The sequence below is a fragment of the Lynx canadensis genome, chromosome C2, assembly GCF_007474595.2.
Source record: "Lynx canadensis isolate LIC74 chromosome C2, mLynCan4.pri.v2, whole genome shotgun sequence".
Taxonomy (NCBI): Eukaryota; Metazoa; Chordata; class Mammalia; order Carnivora; family Felidae; genus Lynx; species Lynx canadensis.
Window position 1 is genome coordinate 51374153 of NC_044311.2, and position 27430 is coordinate 51401582.

Genomic DNA, 27430 nt, shown 5'->3' on the forward strand with positions numbered 1-27430 from the left:
GTTTCCCATCAGCTCTGGGAAAAGACCATGAAGAAAGGGGCTCACACTGAGCATGAGCAATTTGTCATGGCTACAAGGGAGACTGTGTAGAAGGAATTACCAGACCCTGGAATGAGGCATCAAATGATTCTATTGACTGTATTTAGCAAAGAACTTTTTAAAAAAGGCTCCTATCTCTAGGAATGGCCTTCAGTAATAACCCCAAATTGTAGTGAAGATAGTATAACAATGTAACAATATTTTGAAAATAATTAGACTTTAGGAAATATTTGTATACTGAATTAAAAAAAAATAAAGGTTACTTTGTAATCCCTAAAGGAAAGAGGGTAATGTGGTAATGTCTCCCTAGAACCAAGAGTTTGCTAATCTACAAGCAATGTACAGAATCTTTTAAAAAAAGGCAAACAGTGCCACTGACTGTTCTCTTTCTTGATATGTCAATTACTGAGATACTTAAATTGCTGAGTTTTTACATTAAAAAAACCAGGATTTTATATTTTGAAATGAGTGTTAAATTTGAATGACTACTCATATTTTAGTGACACAGCCTCTGCTCAAAACATTTTTAGAAGTCTCTTCCAAAACTATTTTGTAGGGTATATTCATGAGCCATGTACAAAAGTTTCATTACTTTAGTGAAACCCAGCTTTTGCTAAACAATAACTATTATTCAGTATGAACAGTCTCCTTTTATAATAGACCTGGGCCTACATAAATTTTTGGCTATTGTGAAAATAGATCTGTCTCAAAGGATGAAACCTTTGTTATTCATTTTGTTTAAGGGGTCTTGCAGAGGAAGTACAATAAAATGATACTAGTTACCATGTACTGAGCTCTTACCGTGTGCTAGTCACTGTTCGAAGAATTTTACATGTATTATGTCTTCTTTTTTTTATAAATTAAAAAAATTTTTCAGTGTTTATTTTTGAGAGAGAGAGAGAGAGAAACAAGGCATGATCGGGGAGGGGCAGAGAGAGAGGGAGACACAGAATCTGGAGCGGGCTTCAGGCTCTGAGCTGTCAGCACAGAGCCTGACACGGGGCTTGAACTCATGAACCACAAGATCATGACCTGAGCCAAAGCTGGATGCTTAACGAACTAAGCCACCCAGTTGCTCTACATGTATTATGTCTTCTAAATCTTATAACATCCTTATGAAGTGGGTATTAGTGTCTTGTTAAGGAAGATGAAGCACAGAGGACTTAAATCAAAGAACCAGTAAGCGCTGGAGACAGGATTCAAACCCAGATCCTGAGCTCCTAACTACCACGCTTCCTCCTTGCTTGAAATAAAGTGCTGTTTATTCCAATAGTTTAGTGGCCAGGATTTGTAGGCACTCACACAATATCCATGATAGCATCAAGGGAAAAAGTAAAATATTTTACTCATGCACTGATCGTTTAAGAAAAGAACCCAAACGACTATTTGGATTGAAATTGACTTTTCGGAGGAGTGACATACCTCTGTTCCCCCAGGAATAGAGTTATTTTGTTAACTATTCTCTAAAGTGTGTGTGTTTTTTTAATTTCCTTGACTGATGCAGAACATCTGGCTGACTGTGAAGGAATGTTCACTACAGTAGTAAAATTGATAAGCTTCATTATAGGACAGTCTGGCTTGTGAAAAATGAAGGAAATACAATACATGTGATAAACCAGGTTTTAAACTATACTGAGAAAATATTTATCCTGCCAATTTTAATTTCTTTAAAAAAGCTTATGTAAAACATGAGCATAATATGTGTGGGTGGTGGTTAGGGAGATAGTAATAGTGTGTATTAATTAGCCAAGTGTAAGGGTAACAATTTTCTAATTTTTAAATAGTTAATGGTCACTTAGGTTCAATGTATTTATAAAGTCATGTGCAATCACTTAATATGAATTGCATGTATAGAACTGTTTAAATGAGGGTCCTATAGATTGTTATAATGTATAGCTCTTAAGGGGAAGAAAATATGAACGAAGGTAGAGACAGCATTTAGGGAGGTAAAGTTTAGAATCTGGCTAGACTTCCAAACTCTGTAGTCCTAAGACATCAATAAAAGGCATGCTTATAAAAGTCTCCAGAGGATGTGCTGTTCTCAAGGACTCTCTTCACCTTGGAGCCTGTCTTCTTATGTTAATCACGTTAATCCCTGATGAACTGTTATGTGGCTATGGCGGAGGGTTGTGAGTCTACTGATAGTGCAGAAACTATGATAAAAGTTCATCTTGGGGTTAAGCTAATACTCTCGCAGAGCCACCTAGCATTGCAAGTCTCACACACGCAGTAGGGTGCACAGCTACGGTCACACTGGCCTCATCTCACCTGGTGGCCATTGTCTGTCTGCTTTTCCCTTGGCCAGTAGTGCTATGGATGAGCTTGCACTCTTGTTTCCAAGGGGAGTAGTAGAGCACAGGTTGGGGCTGAGAGGAGAAGCAGAGATTCTTGGGAAGAGAAGCTCAACAGAAATCCATCCTCTTCCTCATTCAGAAAATAACTTTCAGGGGGTGCCTGAGTGGTTGAGTCAGTTAAGCATCTGACTTTGGCTCAAGCCTCATGGTTCATGAGTTCGGGCCCCACATTGGTCTCTCTGCTGTCAGCATGGAATCCACTTCGGATCCTCTGTCCCCCTCTCTCTCTGTCCCTCTCATACTTGTGCTATCTTATCTCTCTCAAAATAAAGAAATAAACTTAAAAAAAAAGAAAATAACTTTTTCTTCCCCTTGGCTCTAAAGACCATCTTTTTGTTGCTCAAACTGGGTTTCCTCTTTTTTTTTTTTTTTTTTTTTTTTTTTGGTCTTTTAAACCTTTTCTTTTGGTCAGCATCATGGCCCTCTATCTTCTTAAAGATCTCCCCTACCTTGAAATCTTTCACCATTTAATTACCACTCAACCAAAAGACAGAAGTTCAAGCTTGGATGAACTCTGTTTTAGCACCTAAATAGCTGATCACTACTGGAGAAAATCATATTTCCTTTTTTACTTTAAATTAAAACAATTTTTTTAATGTTTATTTTTGAGAGAGAGAGAGAGAGAGAGAGAGAGAGAGATAGCATGGGTGGGAGAGGGGCAGAGGGAGAGGGAGACACAGAATCTAAAGCAGGCTCTAGGCTCTGAACTATCAGCACAGAGTCTGACGTGGGGCTCAAACTCACGAAACGTGAGATCATGACCCGAGCTGAAGTTGGACGCTTAACCGACTGAGCCACCCAGGCGCCCCTCCATTTTTTACTTTAAATCCATTGCTGCAGATCCCAAATGGATGTTTCTCATGGTCTGACAGTCCTGCTATAGTTCCCTAGTACTTTCGTGGTTCTTTTGTCTGAGAATTTCATTTTAGACTTTATTTCCTCAAACTTCCTATATTCCATCCTCCCTCCCCCATCAACACTTTCAGCTGATGGCCTTACCCCTTATGTCACTGAAAAAGATGAAAAGTCATGAAACAGAACTCATTCATGTTTCTCCCATCAAATCTGTGTCTGTGTGCAATCGCTTTCTTTCATCTGTTCATCACCCTCACCCTCTCTGTTGTATCATCCCAACATTTGCAAACATGTGCTGGAGAATTCCATTCCAAGCCATCTCCATATTTCCTCCATTTGTGAACCCACTCAACTCCAGCCTCTAAAACATTTCTCTACAGATGCTGTCTCCTTCCTCATTCTTCCTTCTTCATTTCTTCACCAACTCCATTTTGAACCTTGCCTTTAAAACTCCATTAAAACTGCCTTTTCCAAGTTGCCCAATTGGATAGGCACTTTTTTGTACTTTGCTGCCTTGACCTGGCTGCCAAATCCCATTCACTTTCTTTCTCTCTCTTTCTTGGATTCTCTTGAGACATGTGACCTCTAAACTTTCTGAGTTTCTTTTGTCTTTGGACTGCTCTCTGGATTCAATCCTTCATTGGGTCCTTTGGCTGTCTAGACTGCCTTGTCAGATTGCCTTAATCTTCCTGTGGTGTTCACCACCTCTGTGCCAACAATTCCCTCATCTGTGGCCTAAACCACAGATTTTCCTACTAGGCAATTACACTGGGACATCTCACAGACATTTTAAATTTAAGATATTCTAAAGTCTCCCTCACCCTTACACTCACCCATTAGCTTGCTATGTCCTTTTTACCTCCAAAATTTATACTGAATGTGTCATTCATTTCTATCCCTGCCAGGACCATCCCAGCTCAACCTACTCTCTTTTCTCATCTGGGTGGGCAATAGTCTTCATGATCTCCCTGATTCCACTTTTGCCCCTTTCTCATCTAGCCTTCACATGGCAGACAGGTTGATCATTTGAAATCAGGCTGGGTAATAATGTCTGCTGCTCAAAACTCTTCAGTGACTTCCCATAGATTGCAATAAAATCTAAGCTCCTTGCCATGGCTTACGAGGCAGAGGTAAATTACCCCAGACCATGTTGTTTGGTCTCTCTGCTCCTCTCCTGCTCTTGCTTTCTCTGTCTCTCAAAAGTAAATAAACATAAAAAAAAATTTTTTTAAAGCCTAGACTCTATTTTTTAAAGTTTATTTATTTATTTTGAGAGAGAATGTGAGCATGAGCAGGGGAGGGCAGAGAGAGAACGGGAGAGAGAGGATCCCAAGCGGGCTCCATGCTGTCAGTACGGAGCCCAATGCGTGGCTGAAACTCATGAACCATGAGATCATGACCTGAGCCAAAACTAGGAGTCAGACGCTTAACCAACTGAGCCACCCAGATGCCCCAGCCCAGACCCTATTTTAATGTCCACCATTCTCCCAACCAGTTCTGTGTTTGAGCCAGGGGTGTCCCAGACATTTGCATCTGTGTCTACATTCCACCCTCAATCTGCCCTCTCAACCCCCTTGCCTTCATATACCTATTATGATTTATATTCTCATGGAGTTTACCTCTTAATCACTAGATTTTATTCATACATTGTTTTTTTTTTTTCCATTTCTTTTTCTTTTTAATCTTCTCTCTTTACCTTGCCTTTGCTTCCTAGATAGTGCCAATCATATTTTCCTGGCTTTCAGCTTACAGCCTAGAAGTCCTCACCCCAATCTAGGCTTTTCAAATCACAAACCCAATTCCCATTTACCCCATCCTCATTAGCTTGCCCTGAAAGGGAGGGCTCAACATAACTAATCTCTCTCAAACACCATGATACACCCTGGTCTCCCTCGAGGCTGACCTACAACACTTGTCACTTACATCACACATGTAGACTTAAATTTCCCTTAAGAATGTGAATAGTTACAGCCTATATACAATAAACGCACTCCTTATTTATGCACTTATTTCCTCGAGCACTGTATTAATACTGCAACTCAACACATTAAATCTAAGTCTTGGGGAGCATCAGAATGTCTCCTTTTGTTATACCCAGAATTGGTGCTTCAGTTTTATTTATGCTTTGACACTACAGTCAATTACCCTGGGACCTGTCAAGTATGTTTGTAGCAATGTGGACTGAAAACAAATCTCCAAATGTTAGCCAGATGGGGCATATTTTATTTCAGCAGTAAATTTAATTTTTTTTTTGTTTGTTTCCATAATGGGCAGTTTTGAGACCTCATTTCTGTGGCATATGGAATTTCTCCATGCTTTGGGAACTGGAACATGTGTGTCAATAAAGGAAACTTCTCTCTCAAATTCCAATCTTTTAGCAATCCCCAATCAATTTTGTCAACTGTCTGGGTCTCTGATAATCAGAGCGCCACTCCCTCTGAAGGGCTGGGCCGCACATGCACTAGCATGAAATTGTTAATGGTATCTCCAGTTGCTCCCAGAGGCCATCCTCCTCATTTCTAAAGTAGACTAATGGATTTTCTGCCCTCTTTCTAAAATCTTTATTTTATAATGAAAATTGAGGAGCTTAACATGGATTTTTCTTTAAATATACTGTTCATTTACATTTACTTACAGAAAGCAATGTAACTAAAATTCATACTTCTGCAATAATTTTTTTCCTTGGCTATAAAAGAAACACAAACTTCTAACAGAAAATTTCAAATATGCTAGTCCCATCAACCAGAGTTAACCATTGCTAACATTTCAGTATATTTCCTTTTCGTTGTTTTAATGGGCAATCCTCCAAATAATCCTTTTTATATAAATAATTTTTTATCTTGCAATGTGGTATTTGACATAGCATTGTTTCATGTCATTAAACATTTCTCATAAATATGATTTTCCCTGTTTTCTTAATATTCTTCCATATGGAGGCATATATGTGTATGTCTTAAGACATTTAGGCTATTTATAAATAATTCCACAATATTTATTTGATGTGCATATTTTAGGTTTTGTACAAATTTCAGATTAGTTCTTTAGAATAGATTCCTAGAAATGGAGTCACTGTGTTAAGGGATATGAATATTTTTAAGACTCTTGACCTGTATTGCTAAACTGTTTTTTAGAAGTGTTGAAATAATTTACACTTGAACTAAAAATGTGTGAGAGTGTCCAAACTCTCTTGCTGTTGCTAGAACTGATTATTATCCTTCTAAAAATGGATTAAAAGGGGTAATGTGAATGTTATTTTAATTTCAATTTTCGTATCTTTGACTATTGATGAAGAAGAATATTTTTTTGAACTGAGTCTCCTTTGAGTTGTTTGCTCAATGCCTTTGGCCCATTGATTATTGACTTGCATGAACTTATGGTATCTTCAGGATATTAAACTTTGTCTTTCATGATTATTACACATATTTTCATTTTAAGTTATTGTGCATGATAGGTTTTTTTATAAGCTTTATATTTTTATGTAGTCAAATCTATCAACACTCTATTCTTAGACTTTACTTATAGGTTAATTAATTTTTTTTAAAAGACAGGAAAGCAAATACAAAGGATAATGTAACAAATACTCATGTACTTGCCATATTAATAAATACTGATATTTTGCTTGATTTAAAAAAAAAACAAAATTACAGATGAAACTGAGATTTCCTTAATTCCCTTTCTAGTAACATTTCCCTCTCTCTTTTACCCACCTCCTACTGTCAGGAATTTTGGTGTGATTCCAAATATGGTATTATATTTTTACCCCAGGTATATATACCAATAAGCATTCATAATACTGCTTAGAGTGTTATAAAAATTTATGTGAGCTATCATACTATTTATCATACGTTTGCAACTTGCTTATTAAAACTTAATATCCTTTGAGCACCAGGGTGGCTCAGTTGGTTGAGTGATCGATTACGGCTCAGGTCATGATCTCATGGTTTGTGAGTTGGAGACCAGCATTGGGCTCTGCGCTGACAGTGCAAACCCTGCTTTGGATCTTCTGTCTTCCTCTCACTCTGTCCCTCCCCTGTTCGTGCTTTTTCTCTCAAAAATAAATAAATATTAAAAATAAATAAATAAAACTTAATATCCTGTTTTCAAAATTTATCCCATGTTATTACATATCGGTCTAATTAATTCACTTTCATTGCCTGTATAGCATGATTATATCAACATTTTCTTCATTTATATACTGATGAACATTTGCATTGCTCCTGATGTTTTGGTGCAAAAATGTTCAGTTGACATCTGTACATGTCTCCTGGTGTTTCACCTACAAATGGAATTGAAAGATAATAGGGTAGAGGAGTTTATTGCCAGATTGTTCATTTTAAACAGTTATAAAGAAAAATTTCTTAAACTTGGACTAGGATAGAACATTTTTGTATGTTTTAATACAAAACTTCTTTGTGGTAAAAAAATAAGCATTTCTTTTTTTTTTTAATTTTATTTTTTATTTTTTTAAATTTACATCCAAATTAGTATATAGTACAACAATGATTTCAGGACTACATTCCTTGTGCCCCTTACCCATTTAGCCCATCCCCCCTCCCACAACCCCTCCAGTAACCCTCAGTTTGTTCTCCATATTTATGAGTCTCTTCTGTTTTGTCCCCCTCCCTGTTTTTATATTTTTTTTGTTTCCCTTCCCTTATGTTCATCTGTCTTGTCTCTTAAAGTCCTCATATGAGTGAAGTCATACGATTTTTGTGCTTCTCTGACCGACTAATTTCACTTAGCATAATACCCTCCAGTTCCATCGATGTAGTTGCAAATGGCAAGATTTCATTCTTTTCGCTTGCCAAGTAATACTCTGTTGTATATATATACCACATCTTCTTTATCCATTCATCTATCGATGGACATTTGGGCTCTTTCCATACTTTGGCTATTGTTGATAATGCTGCTATAAACGTGGGGGTGCATGTGTCCCTTCAAAACAGCACACCTGTATCCCTTGGATAAAATGCCCAGTAGTGCAATTGCTGGGTCATATGGTAGTTCTATTTTTAGTTTTTTGAGGAACCTCCATACTGTTTTCCAGAGTGGCTACACCAGCTTGATTCCCACCAACAATGCAAAAGAGATGCTCTTTCTCCGCATCTTCGCCAACATCTGTTGTTGTCTGAATTGTTAATGTTAGCCATTCTGACAGGTATGAGGTGGTATCTCATTGTGGTTTTGACTTGTATTTCTCTGATGATGAGTGATGAGCATTTTCTCATGTGTTGGTTGGCCAGCTGGATGTCTTCTTTGGAGAAATGTTTATTCATGTCTTTTGCCAATTTCTTCACTGGATTATTTGTTTTTTGGGTGTGGAGTTTGATAAGTTCTTTATAGATTTCGGATACTAACCCCTTATCTGATATGTCATTTTCAAATATCTTCTCCCATTCTGTCAGTTGCCTTTTAGTTTTGTTGATTGCTTCCTTCGCTGTGCAGAAGCTTTTTATTTTGATGAGGTCCCAGTAGTTCATTTTTGCTTTTGTTTCCCTTGCCTCCAGAGATGTGTTGAGTAAGAAGTTGCTTCGGGCAAGATCAAAGAGGTTTTTGCCTGCTTTCTCCTCGAGGATTTTGATGGCTTCCTGTCTTACATTAGGTCTTTCATCCATTTATTTTTGTGTCTGGTGTAAGAAAGTGGTCCAGGTTCATTATTCTGCATGTCTCTATCCAGTTTTCCCAGCACCACTTGCTGAAGAGACTGTCTTTATTCCATTGGATATTCTTTCCTGCTTTGTCAAAGATTAGTTGGCCATATGTTTGTGGGTCACTTTCTGGGTTCTCTATTCTGTTGCATTGATCTGAGTGTCTGTTCTTGTGCCAGTCCCATACTGTCTTGTTGATTACAGCTTTGTAGTATAGCTTGAAGTCTGTGATTATGATGCCTCCTGCTTTGGTTTTCTTTTTCAAGATTGCTTTGCCTATTTGGGGTTTTTTCTGGTTCCATAAAAATTTTAGGACTATTTGTTCTAGCTCTGTGAAGAATGCTGGTGTTATTTTGATAGGGATTGCATTGAATATGTAGATTGCTTTGGGTAGTATTGACATTTTAACAATATTTTTTCTTCCAATCCATGAGCATGGAATATATTTCCATTTTTTGGTGTCTTTTTTCAATTTTACAAGCTTTCTATAGTTTTCAGTGTATAGATTTTTCACCTCTTTGGTTAGATTTATTCCTAGGTATTTTATGTTTTTTGGTGAAAAATAAGCATTTCTGATAAAATGCTTAAACATTTTTCTGGTAAGCTTTGAGTAGTATTAAGATTCTGGGTTTTTTTTTTAACGTTTATTTATTTATTTTAAGAGAGAAAAAGTGCAAGTGGGCAGGGGCAGAGAGAGACAGAATCCCAAGCAGGCTCTGTACCACCAGTGCAGAGGCCCAATGTGGGCCTCAGACTCATGAACTATGAGATCATGACCTGAGTTGAAGTCAGACACTTAACCAACAGAGACACCCAGGTGCCCCACAGTGGTATTAAGATTCTGAAAAGCTAATTACTCACCCTCCTTGACTGTCACTAATGGTCATTTATGAATCTAATTAATGATTATATATTTCTTAAGTACTTTTTTATTTTTTAAGTAGATTAATCTGTTATACTTTTATCTATAGTGTATGTACATTCTTGTTTTTTCCACATCTTTGCCAAGATTTGTATGGCTACAATTTTTCATTCTTGCCAGTCTGCTCTTTGTAAAATGGCATATCATTTTAAAATATTTAAATCAATATTTTCAATGATTTTTAGTGAGACTAAACATTTTTTCTTATGTTTATTGGCCATTTGAGTTTCCTGTTCAGTGAATTTTCTGTTCACATTCTTTGCCTAGTTTTGTCTTGAATTATTTGTCTCTTCCTTGTTGATGTAGCAGATTTTTGTGTTAGTGACACATATTTCAAATACTTCTCATACCTCATGCTTGCCTTGTTATAGTGTCTTTTGTAATACAGAAATTTAAACATTTATGTAGTCATATATTTACTTATTTTTCATGATTTCTGCTCACTTACATCTTAAGACATTCTTTCTTGGGGCGCCTGGGTGGCTCAGTCGGTTAAGCGTCCGACTTCAGCTCAGGTCATGATCTCGCAGTCCCTGGGTTCGAGCCCCACGTTGGGCTCTGTGCTGACAGCTCAGAGCCTGGAGCCTGTTTCAGATTCTGTGTCTCCCTCTTTCTCTGACCCTCCCCTGTTCATTCTCTCTCTCAGCCTCAAAAATAAATAAATGTTAAAAAAAAATTAAAAAAAAAAAAGACGTTCTTTCTTATCCCGAGGTCATAAAGACAACTTTTGACATTTTCTTCTAATTATAAGGTTTCATTGATAACATATAGGCTTTGAATCAACCTGGAGTTATCTATATAGTGTCTTTGTTATTCTTGAGAGAAAGAGAGAGAGAAATGCTGGCCAGAGAATATTAGCTAACCTGTATTGAGAAACCACAACAGTGACCACTGTTCTGAGAACTCTCTATGTATTAATTTATTCAATCCTCAAACAGCTCTATGAGGTAGGAGCAAATATTATTGCCATGGTTCAGATAAAGAAACTGGATCTCAGAGCCAAAGGCTTCAGAACTGGCAAGTGGCAGAGGCAGATTTAAAGACAGGAAGTCTGACTTCAGAGCCACGTTTACCTACTCTGCTAGGTGTATGAGTCAAGATAGGTGGGTTATGCTGCAGTAATACCAAAACCTTAGTTTTTAACAGGACAAAAGATTGTCTCTTCCTCGTGCAAAGTGTAGTGGGTCTGGATGGCTCTCCAGAGAGCCGTCTTCCATGGAGGTGGCTCAGAATTCTGTGCCCATCTGCTGGCAACTTAATATCAACCTCTGCTTCTGCAATCACCATGGTAAGTGAAAAGAGGGAACACAGAGACTCATGTAGTTGTTTTTAAAAGCTTCTGTGGGGAGTGACACATATTCCATCTCATATTTCATTGGCTAAAGCAAGTCACATGGCCAAGCCTTAGTTCAAGAGGCAGGGAAGTGTAATCTTCTTACGTGCCCAGAGTAGAGAAGTATCAGATACATCGGTGACAGCTATGGTGTCACCATGGCATGTGCTCATGTTTTAGCTCTGCCATTGACTAGCTGTGTGACTTTCAACAGGTCCCTTTGCTTCTAATTTTAATATTTGGAAGATGGCAGCACTCATTTATTCAGTTGGTACCCATTATTTGTTGAGAGCCCAGTGTATGCCAGCTACTATGTGACCCTGCAAATGCAACAGTAAATGGGGTACAACTCCTGCCCTCAAACAGTTTGCAATTTAATCGTTATCTTACTGTTGATCTTCAGTTCTAAAATGTCAAGACTCAATTAAAAAGCAACCACAATAACAAAACCTCCAGAGCATTACATTCTAGAGACTCAGGCATTTTCCTAAGAGTTTCTTCCTTTTTGGGGGACGTGAATCCACCTGACAGCAGCGTTAACTCATTTACAGCAACAGATGCACATGCACATCACTTTCAAATTGCTAGTGCATGTACATACTGGCACACGTGGGGAAAATAAAGCAGACTTTGGATTATTCTTCCAGCTATTTTGAATTTAGTGAGCAGAACACTTCATAAAAAAACAGAAGAAAATCAATTTGATTGAGAAATACCTATGCAGATAACTTCGCTACATAATATACATTCTAGATATCAAAGTGATTTTTATTACTTATGAATAAAGAAAATTACAAAACTAAAGATTTCAAAACCTTTTTGATTTGCAGCTAATTTTTCCCTAGAGGAATATTTATTGGTATAAAATGTAAGAAATATGAAGAAGTATATTTGTGAATACGCACAAAACTGGTTTGCCAATTTCTAAAAAAATCTCTTAGGACTTGAAGCAGGCTGCCAAGTTTTAATTTACTAGTTGCCTGTAGTGAAAACACAGTTTTCATGAAAAATTTATAAGAATTTGAGGCATTGTCTTTAATCATGAGGCAACAGTTTAAGAGTTGAATGAAATACACACAAAAATTCCATTCTACTTTGCATTGATGCAATTATGGCATTTCCTTTATTCTTAAAACTGCAAGTCTAATTCTTAAACCAAAGCCAAAAAAGTGATGCAATAGTTGGATGCATCTTCAGTGTCTTACAGACCATTGTAAATAAATTTCTGATTAATCACATTCATTTGTCATCCTTCTTACAATCCTTCAGCACTTAAGAGATATTGAGTTAGTTTCACAATATAACAGTTTTTGATTAATTTGCTACTTGTTCATACTTTGAATTTATTTAACATTGGTATGCTTGTTCCTCATCTAATAGTAAAACAAGGACAGAGACCATGATTATATCCTCTCAGAACCTCTGGTTTGCCCAGTAAGCCTCCAGTACTTATTCTGGGCTTTCTTAAAGGCAAAATAAGAGTAATCGAATCTTTGAGTATGGGAAGAGCTTAGATAAGCTGGTTATATTTACTAAGGGGAGATCAATAACCGTTCTCTATTTTCATTATATATATTCTCCCTGAGTGATCCAGTCTACTGCCATGACCTCAAGGGCTACCTTATGATTTCTAAATCCATGCCTCCCTTAATGGCCTTCTTCCAGAGGCCCACACAGGCATTTCAGACACCACCACCACCTGGTTATATATACAGATAACTCAGACTCAAAACATAAATAACAATGCTTTATCTTCTTCCTCCACCTCAGTTTTCCTTGTGGTCTCTTTTTTCAGGATGGTGCGATCATCCATTCAGCCATACGAAGCACCTGGAGTCATCCTTAGTTCTTCCATTTTCCTTATTAAGAACCAAGTCCTGTTGGTTCTACTTCTTTAATAGCTCTTGAATCCATCCTCTCCCTATAACTTCCAATTTTAGTTTTGACCTTCATGTCCTACCTAATTCTAGTAATAGCTTCCTAAGTGGTCTTCCTATTTCCAGCCAGGTTTCTTCAGATTGTTTTCTCCATACCCAGGCCTGTGAGTTTTCTCATCTAAATCTGATCACATCAGTATATGCACAATTCCTGTTTCACTCTATCTGGCGAATGGCTGTAGTTCCACATTCTGGGCTTTTCCCACTATGGGTGTCTGCCCAGGTGGTCTCAGTCAATTGTGTCCTGAGATTGTTGCCCCTGTTTCCACACTCCTAAAATGTGTCTCAAGTCATACCTGCTTGTCTCAATAGAGCTCTTTCTCACCCTGACCATGCTCTCTCTCTTCTCTTCACCTTATTTCCATTTCCTTGCTTTGTGGCAATTGCAGAGGACAAGGGGAAGAGAAGTATGGAGGGAAGAAATAAAAAGCACTAAAGAACTGGAGTCCAGTTTCCTGATGCTCTTTTCCTTTTAATCCTAGAGTCCATGGTCTTCTTTTGTAAAATGTTTTCTATTCCATACCACTCTGCAGTTTTTGTGTGCCTCTGAGTGGAATGTGTTATGTCAGTCTGTGAGCCTCAAACAACACTATTGAGGATATGGCAAAGCTATTCCATAGTATTGCTGCCTTGGCATCCATTTTCTTTGGCCAAGTGGGCTGTAGGGGCCTTAAACTGACACTAATCCCCTCATGCACAATCATGCCCTAGAAAACAGCCTGCAGAGTCACAAACAAATACATACCCCTGATATGATGCCTCCAGTGGCTCTCATGATCAACAGTTTCCCCTGGTTCCTAGGGCCTTCTCCTGATATGCCTGCTAGATAGACTCTGGTGAGGCTTACAGAAACCTGCTTTTTGTTGAATTGACCAATCTGGCCTTATCCTGGGAACCCGAAAGCTCTCTATCTGTAGCTGCTATAAAGGCATGTGTCCCAGGTCCTGCCTCTTTCTCTGCCTGCACCTTGTCTTGACCTCCCCATGTAGCCCCTCAAGGTGTGCCATGTACTTCCCTCAGAACCTGTGAGTAATCAATTTCTGTATTTGAATTTCTCCTGTGGTCTGTTTTTGAACTGAGATTCACCATCTGGCACTTTGTGCTACATTTAACAAATGGTAATTTAACACTCATAACAGGCAATGACCCTGTCTACCAATATCGCTTTGTCCTTTCAAAGATTACCACATGAAAAATCATTAATTAATAATTGTTTTTTGATAATGATGAAAGAAGTTAAAGGAAGGAAGAAAAAAATGAAACTTTAGAAAAAGGCAAACTGTTTCAAGATAATCCTGAATGTTGGCTTAAAATAATATGTTCTAGGGGTGCTTGGTGGCTCAGTCAGTTAAGCGTCTGACTTTGGCTCAGGTAACAATCTCACAGCTCATGAGTTTGAACCCCATGTCAGGCTCTGTGCTGACAGCTCAGAGCCTGGAGCCTGCTTCATATTCTGTGTCTCCCTCTCTTTCTCTGCCCCTCCCCCACTTGTGCTCTCTCGGTCTCTCTCAAAAATAAACAAACATTAAAAAAATAAAATAATACATCCATTACAATTGCACCAGAAACCATAAGATACCTAGGAATAAACCTAACCAAAGAGATAAAAATTCTGTATGCTGAAAACTATAGAAATTGAAGAATACACAAAGAAAAGGAAAAACATTCCATGCCTATACTACCCAAAGCAATATATACATTCAATGCAATCCCTATCAAAATAACATTAGCATTGTTCACAGAGCTAGAACAAGTAATTCTAAAATTTGTATGGAACCACGAAAGACACCAAATAGCCACAGTAATATTGAAAAAGAAAGCCAAAGCTGGAAGAATCACAGTTTCAGACTTCAAGCTGTAATACAAAGCTGTAAACATCAAGACAGTACGTTACTGGCACAAAAATAGACACATAGATCAATGAAACAGAATAGAGAACCCAGAAATGGACCCACAAATGAATGGCCAACTAGTCTTCAACAAAACAGGAACAATTATCCAATGAGAAAAAGACAGACTCTTCAGCAAATGGTGCTGGGAAAACTGGACAACAACATGCAGAAAAATGAAACTGGACCACTTTCTTCCACCATACACAAAAATAAATTCAAAATGGATGAAAGACCTAAATGTGATACAGGAAACAATCAAAATCCTCGAGGGGAAAAGACGGAGCAACCTCTTTGACCTCAGCCACAGCAACTTCTCACTGGACATGTCTCCAGAGGCAAGAGAAATAAAAGCAAAAATGAACTATTGGGACTTCATCAAGATAAAAACCTTCTGTACAGCAAAGGAAACAATCAACTAAACTAAAAGGCAAACGATGAAATGGGAGAAGATATTTGCAAATGACGTATAGGATAAAGGGTTAGTATCCAATGGGGCTCCTGTGTGGCTCAATTGGTTAAGCGTCTTACTTCTGCTCAGGTTATGATCTTACGGTTTCTGAGTTTAAGTCCCATGTTGAGCTCTGTGCTGACAGTTCAGAGCCTGGAGCCTGCTTTGGATTCTCTGTCTCTCTGCCCTTCCCCTGCTCACACTCTGTCTCTCAAAAATACATAAACATTAATTTTTTTTTAAAAAAAGTTAGTATCCAAAATCTATTAGAACTTATCAAACTCAACACCCAAAAAATAATCCAGTGAAGAAATGGGCAGAAGACATAAATAGACACTTTCCAAAGAAGACATCCAGATGGCTAACAGACACATGAAAGGAGGCTCAATATCATTTATCATCAGGGAACTACACATCAAAACCACAATGAAATATCATCTCACACCTGTCAGAATGTCTAAAATTAACAATTCAGGAAACAATAGATGTTGGTGAAAATGCAGAGAAAGGGGTACCGTTTTTTGCACTGTTGGTGGGAATGTAAATGGGTGCAGCCACTCTGGAATACAGTATGGAGATTCCTCAAAAAAATTAAAAATAGAACTACCCCATGACCCAGCAATTGCACTGCTAGGTATTTATCCAAAGAATACAAAAACGCTGATTTGAAAAGGCACATGCACCCCAATGTTTATAGCAGCACTATCAACAACAGCCAAAGTATGGAAAGAGTTCAAATGTCCATTGACTAACAAATGGATAAAGAAGATGTGAGATATATATATATATATATATATATACACGCAATGGAATATATATCTTTTGGCAATCAAAAAGAATAAAATCTTTCCATTTGCAACAAGGTGTATTATGCTAAGTGAAATAAGTCAGAGAAACACAAATATCATATGATTTCACTCATATATGGAATTTAAGAAGCAAAACAGATGAACATAGGGGAAGGGAAGGAAAAATGAGATGAAAACAGAGAGGGAGGCAAACCATAAGAGACTTAAATACAGAGGACAAACAAGATTTCTGGAGGGGAGGTGGTTGGGGGACGAACTAAATGGGTGATGGGCATTATGGAGGGCACTTGTTGGGATGAGCACTGGGTGTTATATGTAAGTGATGAATCACTGGGTTCTACTCCTAAAACCAATACTACACTATATGTTAGCTAATGTGAATTTAAATAAATCAAATTTGTTTATTAAAAAATTTTTTAAAAAATAATGAAATAACATGTCCAAGGGAACAAACATTTACCTTCTGCTGTGGAAATGTGGACTCCATCATGGCTGTTTCAAAGCTGTGAGCACCGTCTGCCTGGGTCTTCTCCCACAGGTCTCTGAGGAATTGTACAGAATGACTCTGTATAGACAGTGGCTCAGGAAACAGGCTCTGAAAGGCATTAATGAGAAAACCATAACATTATCTCTTACCTGAACAATAAAGTTTGATTGATGACAAGGTACCATTTGGGCTTGGTTTGAACTTCAGCATGGTTTAAATTTATTTTTTTTTTTTTAATTTTTTTTTCAACGTTTTTTATTTATTTTTGGGACAGAGAGAGACAGAGCATGAACGGGGGAGGGGCAGAGAGAGAGGGAGACACAGAATCGGAAACAGGCTCCAGGCTCTGAGCCATCAGCCCAGAGCCCGACGCGGGGCTCGAACTCACAGACCACGAGATCGTGACCTTGCTGAAGTCGGACGCTTAACCGACTGCGCCACCCAGGCGCCCCCAGCATGGTTTAAATTTAAATAAAACAACAAAGAAATCTATCTCGAAGATCAAACACATGATGCATTTTGGGCTTTTCATTTTTTAATAGAAGATTAAAATTATTGAATAGGACTCCAAGGCAGTTGATACTGATCTCTAAATTTGTCCAACCTTTGTAACATAGTGTTACCTTGATCATTTCCCAAACATGGTACTTAATTGGAAAATGGTTAATATAAATATTCATATTTGTTTGTGCAAAGATCTGATAATTATGGCATAAAATTAAAACTAAAGTACAAATATCAAATCAGTTTATACAGGGTAGATCATGAAGGCTAGAAGTAAAATGACTAAAAGTTCATTATGCAACAGCTCAAACATGAACAGTATGAGTGGGTGGTGGGGGAAACAAAAACACTTTTTTGGGTGTTTTTTTGGGCATTTAGGGGTGACTATTCCTAGATCTAATAGTCTAAGTTCTGAAAAATAAGATTATTTATGTAGGGAAAATCACCTTTCTCAACACCCAAAAAACAAATAATCCGGTGAGGAAATGGGCAAAAGACATGAATAGACACTTCTCCAAAGAAGACATCCAGATGGCCAACCAACACATGAAAAAATGCTCAACATCACTCATCATCAGGGAAATACCAATCAAAACCACAATGAGATACCACCTTACACCTATCAGAATGGCTAACATTAACAACGCAGGCAACAACAGATGTTGGCGAGGATGCAGAGAAAGAGGATCTCTTTTGCACTGCTGGTGGTAATTCAAGCTGGTGCAGCCACTCTGGAAAACAGTATGGAGGTTCCTCAAAAAATTAAAAATAGAACTACCATATGACCCAGCAATTGCATTACTAGGTATTTATCCAAGGGATACAGGTATGCTGTTTTGAAGGGGCACATGCACACCCCATGTTTATAGCAGCACTAGCAGCAATAGCCAAAGTATGGAAAGAGCCCAAATGTCCACTGATGGATGAATGGATAAAGAAGATGTGGTATACACACACACACACACACACACACACACACACACACACACACACAATAGAGTATTACCTGGCAGGCAAAAACAATGAAATCTTGCCATTTGCAACTACGTGGATGGAACTAGAGGGTATTATGTTAAGCGAAATTAGTCAGTCAGAGAAAGACAAACACATATAATCTCACTCATATGAGGACTTTAATACACAGAACAGATGAACACAAGGGAAGGGAAGCAAAAATAATATAAAAACAGGGAGGGGGACAAAACATAGGAAACACTTAAATATGGAGAACAGAGGGTTACTGGAAGGGTTGTGGGAGGGGGGATGGGCTAAATGGGTAAAGGGCACTAAGGAATCTAGTCCTGAAATCATTGTTGCACTATATGCTAAGTAACTTGGATATAAATTTTTAAAAAATCACATTTACCTATATTTCATTTAAGTCAATGAAAACAAAGTTTTAAAGGAAGATTTAAGTTGTTTATATATTTACTAATCAATCGTGTTTAATAGTCATTTAAACATTGTGTTGTGCTATCTATAAAGTGAGAAGTATTTTAATTCAAAGGAACAATTTTATAAAAACATAGAACATAATAAAGGGCATAAAATATTATTTATATACTTATAATACCATGTGTATTATCCTTTATATGTGAGGTCTGGTAAAATAATGGAAATGGTTTATAAAATTTTATTTTCTGTGTCAGTGATTGCCCAAGAATTAGCTTATGGGGATTTAGGTGGTCTGTGTGTACAAAGTTTCAATTTACTAAATGAAAACCAATAAGTTTTTTCCCAGAAAAATTTAATTATTACCATCACCAAGATAAGCTGTTTTTTATACTGAGTGAAGAAAGGTGGAGGATCTCATACCCCAAATAAGTAGCTTACAGATTAAAAAAGTCTAAGAGCCCATAACAGATTAATTATACAACCCATAATGTGGACACATCTGGGAGTTTCTTAATTATTATCAGAAACTTACACAGCATATGATTTTTCACTTGAAGAAAAATAGGACCTGATTTAACTAATCACCATTCCAAAGAGGATCATTGAGATCGGAATCTGTGAAGTTGAGAATTCCATGAATGTGTTAAATTGACAGAGAAAAGAAAGAGTCTGACCCAGCATATAAAGCTAGTACTGGGTTTGTAATGATCAAGTCAAAGATTTGATTATTGTTTAATCACAAGTCAGGATTCACCCAGACTACCCAATAACAAGCATGTGGAAAAAGAAAGGAAACATAGTAAAATTAACAAAGAAGAAAAGCAGCATAAACTATAGATACTTTGCGTGATTTTGCTTAAAGAGAAACATAAGAATCAGACTAAATCAATAAAACAAGACTAAAGGGGCAAAAATAAAATCAAGTTTTTGGTTTATTTTCTGAAAACTGACAACTAAGAAGAACAAAGCCAACAATGAAACCAAATACAAAATCACTGATGAAAACTATTTGAAAAATATAAGTAGAAGAATAATAAGGTCAGTTCAAGAAAAGGAAAAAAAATGCTGCTTTTTATAGTCACATAAATTTGGTTCACATCAAACTGTGAGTTGTTCTCTATGAGATATTATTGTTTTTTTTTAAAGTCTTCATATCGGAAAAGATGGTATTCCTAAGGCATGTCTAAGTTGTCTCTTAATTACTATAGTTCCATTTTATGATTACGATCTATTCAGCATTAAAATTCATTTTTCTTAGTAAGCTTTCATTTTCTTTATAAAGAAATGTAATTATCTGGTTGGTGACTTTGATAGGTGCTCTTATAGAAATATTTTATTTTATTTTATTTATCTTTTTAATATGAAATTTATTGTCGAATTGGTTTCCATACAACACCCAGTGCTCATCCCAACAGGTGTCCTCCTCAATGCCCATCACCCACTTTCCCCTCCCTCCCACCCCCATCAACCCTCAGTTTATTCTCAGTTTTTAGGAATCTCTTATGGTTTGGCTCCTTCCCTCCTTAACTTTTTTTTTTCCTTCCCCTCCCCCATGGTCTTCTGTTAAGTTTCTCAGGATCCACATAAGAGTGAAAACATATGGTATCTGTCTTTCTCTGTATGACTTATTTCACTTAGCATAACACTCTCCAGTTCCAGCCACGTTGCTACAAAAGGCCATATTTCATTCTTTCTCATTGCCAAGTAGTATTCCATTGTGTATATAAACCACAATTTCTTTATTATTTTATTTTTTAAAATTTATTTGAGAGAGAGAGAGTGCAGGGGAGGGGCAGAGAGAGAAAGGGAGAGAGAGAATCCCAAGTGGGTTCCATGCTCAGTGCAGAGCCTGATGCGGGGCTCAAACTCATGAACTTTGAGATCACGACCTGAGCCAAAATCAAGAGTTGGATGCTTAACCGATTGAGCCACCCAGGCATGCCTTGCCTAATTTTTACCTATTTTTTAACATTCATGTTCTGTTTCACCCCTTCCTGCTCCTGCCTGCGACTCCACATTTCATTTTTTAACCCATGTGCTACTAGGAAAAGACCACAGAGACCACTGAGTCAGGTGTCAGGTGTTCTGAGTTCTGCCTTTAATTTTCTTATCTGTAAAAATGATGTCTGATATTCTTTCTATTATTTACATTTTATAGTCTATATTTAAATTTTATGTGAAAGTTTAATATATTCAAGATAAGTATTTCCAAATATTCAAGAATCTCTTCTGATGCTAAAATGTTTGCATTAAGTTGTTCATTAAGTTGAAATTTCCTCTTTATGTAATTTTACCTATATACATAACATCTATGGGGAAAGGTGGCATTCCCGTATCTTAATAATGTCAAAAAGGATATGTTGACACTAAAATTAATTGGAGATTGGAAGTCTGTGGAGAAATAAAGACAAACTCTACATAAAGAAAGCTATTCCTCCAAATAAGCTGTTTTTGTTATTGTGTAACAGAAGTATTTTCTCTTTTCTTCTTCTTTTTCAAACTAAGAATATTCATGATATTAATAGGTTTGGCCTCCTTGATGCTAATCCAAGGTCTTTTATAAAGAAACTATCCTAAAATATAGAAAACCCATGTTAAAAATTACTAATGAAATGTGTATGTGTTGCTGTTATTTACATCGAACTCTAGTCAAAGAAAAATTCTGTAAAAATGATTATAAACTCATACCCCACCAACTCACTATGGAGCCATGACAAGCATGGATATACACACCTGCTGAAAGAGGAACATGATCTGGATCCATGGCTGAGGCTCTTGGCTGATGAGAATAAAACTGGATTTACTGTAGAGGCAGTAATGACCCTTCAGGGAGCAGGTAAAGAACAACTTTGCTACACAACTTCTAACAGAATCTAGAAACAAATGTACATAGCATTAAACGTGGATTCCTTCCAGAGTTACACTTTATACTTCAACATACAAACACCTTTAGAAACACATTCTTCAGTTTTCAGTCTTTGAACCAATAACTCCAAACAACTGTGTATTTGGGTGTGGATCCATTTCATGGAATGTAGATTTAACTAAAAGATGCTTTCAACAAGGTATATTCTTTCTATCCATCCTTCCCTTGTTTCAACTAATAATGCATGAGGAATCTCTAAGCAACTCACCTGGAAGAAAGAAAACCTCTTGCCAATAATAAGGGAGATACAGTGTTGTTTCCATCTGAATGGGCACTTTGAAATGATAATGTGGGAAGGATAAGAAAATGCATGGAGAAACCCAGGCATTTTCTGGGCAGTGGATAGTATGACATGAACCAGTGACACTGTTCTCATAGTTGTGCAGGGGCCACAAAGACAGCCCCCAGAATAACTCAGCTGGAGGTGTGGCTTCCTGTGAGCTGGCCTGGTCTGGTTAGAAAAGCTTATTTCATATTGAAGAGGTTCAGCAGGGAAACTTACTGAGATCATCTTTTATGGATAAGAAAGCGGGGGGGGGGGGGGGGGGGGAGGATGGTGGTGGTGCCATGGAGCAGAGGTGGCAAGAAGCCATTTAATTTTTACACCCTACAAGATGGGTGTTACTATTTTTATTTTAAAAATGAGGAAATTTAGTGCATTGGCATGTCAGCTTAGTGAACCACTGTGAATGACTTGTTTACCACTATGATGTTGGCTTATGGCATGCAATAGATGCTTGATAGGGCATCTAGAAAGATGAATGATGCTCAGGGATCCAGAAAAACTCCTCAAGTCTACCCAATCTGGGGCAGAGCCAGGATTTGAACTCAGCTGAGCTGATGCCATGTTAGGATACTTTAGGCTCTTCTATACTGGGAATTTTTAAATCTATCATTTGATAATGCATAGGGTATTTATTCTTTCAGAGTTAAGCTGATATTTTAAATGAAATATTTCGAAAATCATTGGATTTTAGTATGTACTACTTTAAAAATGGAAATATGGGTTATAATTTATTAAAAGTTGATGGGGACCCTAATAACATGACAGTCAGTCCCCACCTAAGACTACCCTGGGGTTCCCTAGAAAATTGGGGAGACTTATCTGTGCACCATAAGGGCTCAGTTGTGAAGGAATAACAGGTTTTTCAGAAAGAGTTTGGAAGAATTAAAGATGAACAGCCAATGACACATTAGAAGAGAAGGCATTAGAAATAAAATAGAGCTACAGATCAATTTAGAAATATATACAGAGATCTTAATAGTTAACAACTTTCTGTGATTCTAAGACATTGGTATGGAAGAGGATGCTTTTGTGAGGTTAACTGCTTTAGGGAATTTTAAAAAATTGGGTTCAAGTATCCAATAACCTTGTATAAAATCAGAAAGCATTTCTGCATTCTGTGGATGAATGGATCTTGAGATGTAAAGAGTGACTGAAGGTTCAGTGGAAAAGACCAGGAGGCCCTGCATTGAGAGAGAAAGTCCTCAGAGTATAGAATTAAGCACAATATTGGCCTAACATTGCCCTACCAGAAATTATTTGAAAGTGGTAACTAAAAATATTTTAGGACAGATGTTCTGAAAAATTGAGTTTAATAAATACTAGAGAAGCAGGAAGCCAAGTATTCAATAAGAGTATACACACAAAAATGGTTTTTGAAATAAATCTGGCTCTGATGTACATGCTGAGACAGCAATATGTTTTGCTTTGACAGAAGGTTTCAAAAGAGAACAAGTTCTTTACTAAGAACTTATGCAGTAGCTTGACAGTCACAAGTCGGGCCTCAGGCCTCTGCCAAGAAAAAAAGGTTTTGTCTTTTCCTTCCCTTAGATTCTCACTGCTAATTCATGTTTTCTTTTGCAGATGAACATTGATTAGATTTATTTTACTCACCCTGGGTCTACCAGCTTTCTATACACAAACCACAGGGGTCTCAGATCACAAAAATGGGCAAAGCAGTAGAAGAGAGGGGTTTGTATCTTAGAAGCAGATATGCTGGTTATAAAAATAAACCAGTTCTGTGATATCTTCTGTTAATTCTTTCCATAACCTGATCTGTGGCAACATTTTTTTCCTCATTTTTTTCAGTTTCCTAACTTGGAAAATTTCTCCACAACACTAACATTTAGTTGTTAATTTTTTGCTGCAATTTTCTCCCTTATGTTCACTCTGTGGTATTGAATGGTAGGCATGCAGTGAATGATTGCTGGATGAATAATGAATGTCAGGCACTATGTGGAGAGCAAGAAGGACCAGGATATTGACCCTGTTCTTAAGAAGCTTACAGCCAAATGGGAGAAACATCTATAAGTAAAACATAAATTGTTGTAAGTCCATGGGATAATGGAGGAACACACAATTCTGATTGCTCAGAGAAATGAGCAGCTGTTTTCATTGGGGAATAAGAGGAATCTTCATGGAAGAGGAAATATTTGGGGTCACTTTGAAAGATAACCAATATTTTGAACTTAGAAAAAGTTGGGAGGAGACCAGCATTTTAAATGAAGGGAACATCCAGGAAAAAAATCACATAAGGCATGAAGTTTAAGGTAATTCCAGGTAGTGAGATAGTGTATCTGGGTCATTATGATAATTTTTCTTCCACATTTGATGTCAAAGGGTTATTTATTTTTATAGAGTAAATGTTGAAGGCCATGCTTTGCTTAATATAGAATGCTTTGCATATTCCACCAAATCTGATTATTTCTTTCTTTTTGTAGATAACAGCTTATCTTTGTAAAAAATAAAGGATTTGCTGTGGTCTTTATAAATACTGAAGTTAACATGAACATCAATAATTGTATAATACAATGTATTATAAATTGAAATGTTCAAAATATACATCACACACATGGAGAGATTTAAAGCTATGATACAAAATACAAGAGCATGTTTCAGTTCAAGATGGCAACATAAGAAAAAACTCTGAACTCACTTTCACCCTGGAACACACCACATTACACCTATCAATAGAATAATTCTTCGTGAAGAACTGAGGGCTTACTGAACAGCTACTGAGCAACCAAAATGGAAAGAATGGCAAGAAAACAGCAAGGGAAATGGAGACATCCCATGGTTTAAAAGATATACAGCCACACCTCCAGTCAGCCGACAAAAGTCACTAAGCACACAGAGTCTGCCTAAGGAACACCATACACAAGATCACTTCTTCAACTTTAGAAGTAGTCATTTCATCTTATCCACAGAGACAAACAGAGAAAAGCAAGAAAACTGGGGAGACAGAGGAATATGTTCCAAAGAAAGAACAAGAAAAAAAAAACTCAGAAAAAGAACTAAATGAAATAGAGATAAGCAATATGCCTGATAAAGAATTTAAAGTAATGATCACAAAGATACTCACTGGATTAGATAAAAGAATGGAAGAATGCAGAGACCTTCAATAAAGACATAGAAAATATTAAAAAGAACCAATAAGAATTGAAGAATACAATAACTGAAACAAAAAACATACTAGAGGGAATCAACAATAGACAAGAAAATGCAGAAGACGTATCATTGATCTGGAAGACAGGGTAATAGAAAGCACACAAGTTGAATAGCAAAAAGAGAAAAGTATTTTTTAAAATGAGGATAATTAAGGGATCTCTTGGACAACATCAAGCCAAAAAACATTCACATTGTAGAAAAAAAGAAAGAGGTGTAGAAACTTATGTTAAGAAATAATAACTGAAAACTTCCCTAACCTAAGAAGAGAAATAGACATTGAAGTCCAAGAAACAGAGATTCCAAACAAGATGAACCCAAGTAAGTCTACGCCATAGCACATAATAATTAAAATGTCAAAGATTAAAGATAAACAGAGAATCATAAAAGCAGTCAGAGAGAAACAAAAAGTCACTTACAAGGGAAAAGCTTTAAGACTATAAACTAATTTTTAGCAGAAACTTTGCAAGCCAGAAGGAAGTGGCATGATATGTTCAAAGTGCTGAAAAGAAAAACCTACAACCAGAAATACTCTAACTGGTAAGGTTATCATTCAGATTTGAAGTTGAGGTAAAGAGTTTCCCAGACAAACAAAAGATAAAGGAACTTATCACCATGAAACCAGCCTTATAAGAAATGTTAAAGGGATTTCTTTAAGTGGAAAAGAAATGGCCATAATTAGGCATAAGAAAAATATGAATAAAAAGATGTAAAATATGACTATATATATGTATACATACACATATATATAGTGGAGAAGTGGAAAAGTATGAATAAAAAGATGTAAAATATGACTATATATACATATGTATATACATATGTATATATAGTGGAGAAGAGAATAAAAAGGGAAAGAAAAGGAGAAAGAGAAAAAGAGAAAGAAAATCTTTAACACTCCCCTTATATCAATGGATAGATCATCCAGACAGAAAATCCATAAGGAAACATTTTTTTAAAATGTTTATTTATTTTTGAGACAGCGAGTGAGCAAGGGAGGGGCAGAGAGTGAGGGAGACAGGGGATCCTCTGTGGGCTCTGCACTAATAGCAGAGAGCCTGTTGTGGGGCTCAAACTCAAGAACCATGAGTTCATGACTTGAGACGAAGTCAGACGCTTAACCAACTGACCCACCTAGGTGCCCCAGGAAATAATGTCTTTGAATGGCACATTGGACCAGATGGGCATAACAGATATATACAGAACATCCCATCCAAAAACAACAGAATACACTTTTCAAGTGCACACGGACATTCTCCAGAACAGATCACATATTAGGCCATAAAACAAGACTCAATAAATCAAAGAGGATTGAAATCATACTGTGCATCTTTCCCAATCACAATGGTATGAAACTAGAAATACATCACAGGAACAAAACTGGAAAAAACACAAAGACATGGAGACTAAACAACATGATAGTAAACCAATGGGTCAATGAAACAATCAAGGAAGAAAAAAAAATAAATGGAGACAAATGAAAACACAAAGTTTCAAAATCTCAGAGACACAGTAAAAGCAGTCCTAAGAGAAAAGTATATAGCAATTCAGACCTACCTCAAGAAATAAGAAAAAAACCTCAATAAACAATCTAACCTTATGCCTAAGGGAACTAGAAAAAGAACAATGTGCAAGGTGAGTAGAAAAAAGGAAATAATAAAGATCAGAGTGGAAATGAATGATGTAGAGAGTTAAAAAAAACAGTATGAAAAAATTAATGAAACCAAGAGCTGGTTACTTGAAAATATAAACCAAACTGACAAACCGTTAAGTAGACTTACCAAGAACAATGGATAAAGGACCCAAATAAATAAAATCAGAAATGAAAGAGGAGAAGTAACAACTGAGACCACAGAAATACAAAGGATTTCAAGAAAATATTATGAAAAATTGTATGCCAACAAACTGGACAACCTAGAAGTAGATACATTTCTAGAAACATAGAATCTTCCAAAACTGAAGCAGGAAGAAACAGAAAATATCACAGACTGATTATAAGTAATTAAATTGAACTGGTAATAAAGAAAACTACCAAAAAATAAAATTCCAGGACTATATGGATTCACAGCTGAATTCTACTGGACATCTAAACAAGAGTTAATAGTTATTCTCCTCAAATTATTCCAAAAAATACAAGAGGAAAGAAAGCTTCCAAATACATTCTGTAAGTCTAGCATTAATTACCCTGATATCAAAACAGACAAAGATACCACCAAAAAAGAAAACTTCAGGCCAATACCCCTGATGAACATAAATTCAAAAATCTTCTACAAAATATTAGCAAATCATATATAACAATACATTAAAAAGACTGTTCACCACAATCAGGTGGGAATTATTCCTGGGATGCAAGATGGTTCAATAGTCACAAATCAATCAATGTCATACACATCAACAAAACAAAGGATAAAAATCATATGATCATTTCAATAGATG

At 36.8% G+C, this 27430-nt stretch overlaps 1 protein-coding gene across 3 annotated transcripts in view; it reads right to left on the bottom strand.

The window, feature by feature from the left end:
- The window catches only part of VEPH1 (ventricular zone expressed PH domain containing 1), a 244916-nt gene that overhangs the window by 36409 nt on the left and 181077 nt on the right, over nucleotides 1–27430 (bottom strand). For all 3 annotated transcript variants that reach the window (XM_030330157.1, XM_030330154.1, XM_032594682.1), the window contains exons 10-11: nucleotides 21357–21496; nucleotides 16698–16832 (exon numbers count right to left, since the gene is read on the bottom strand). In XM_030330157.1, coding sequence (XP_030186017.1) covers nucleotides 16698–16832; nucleotides 21357–21496 — 275 coding nt within the window. The remainder of the gene's footprint in view (nucleotides 1–16697; nucleotides 16833–21356; nucleotides 21497–27430) is intronic.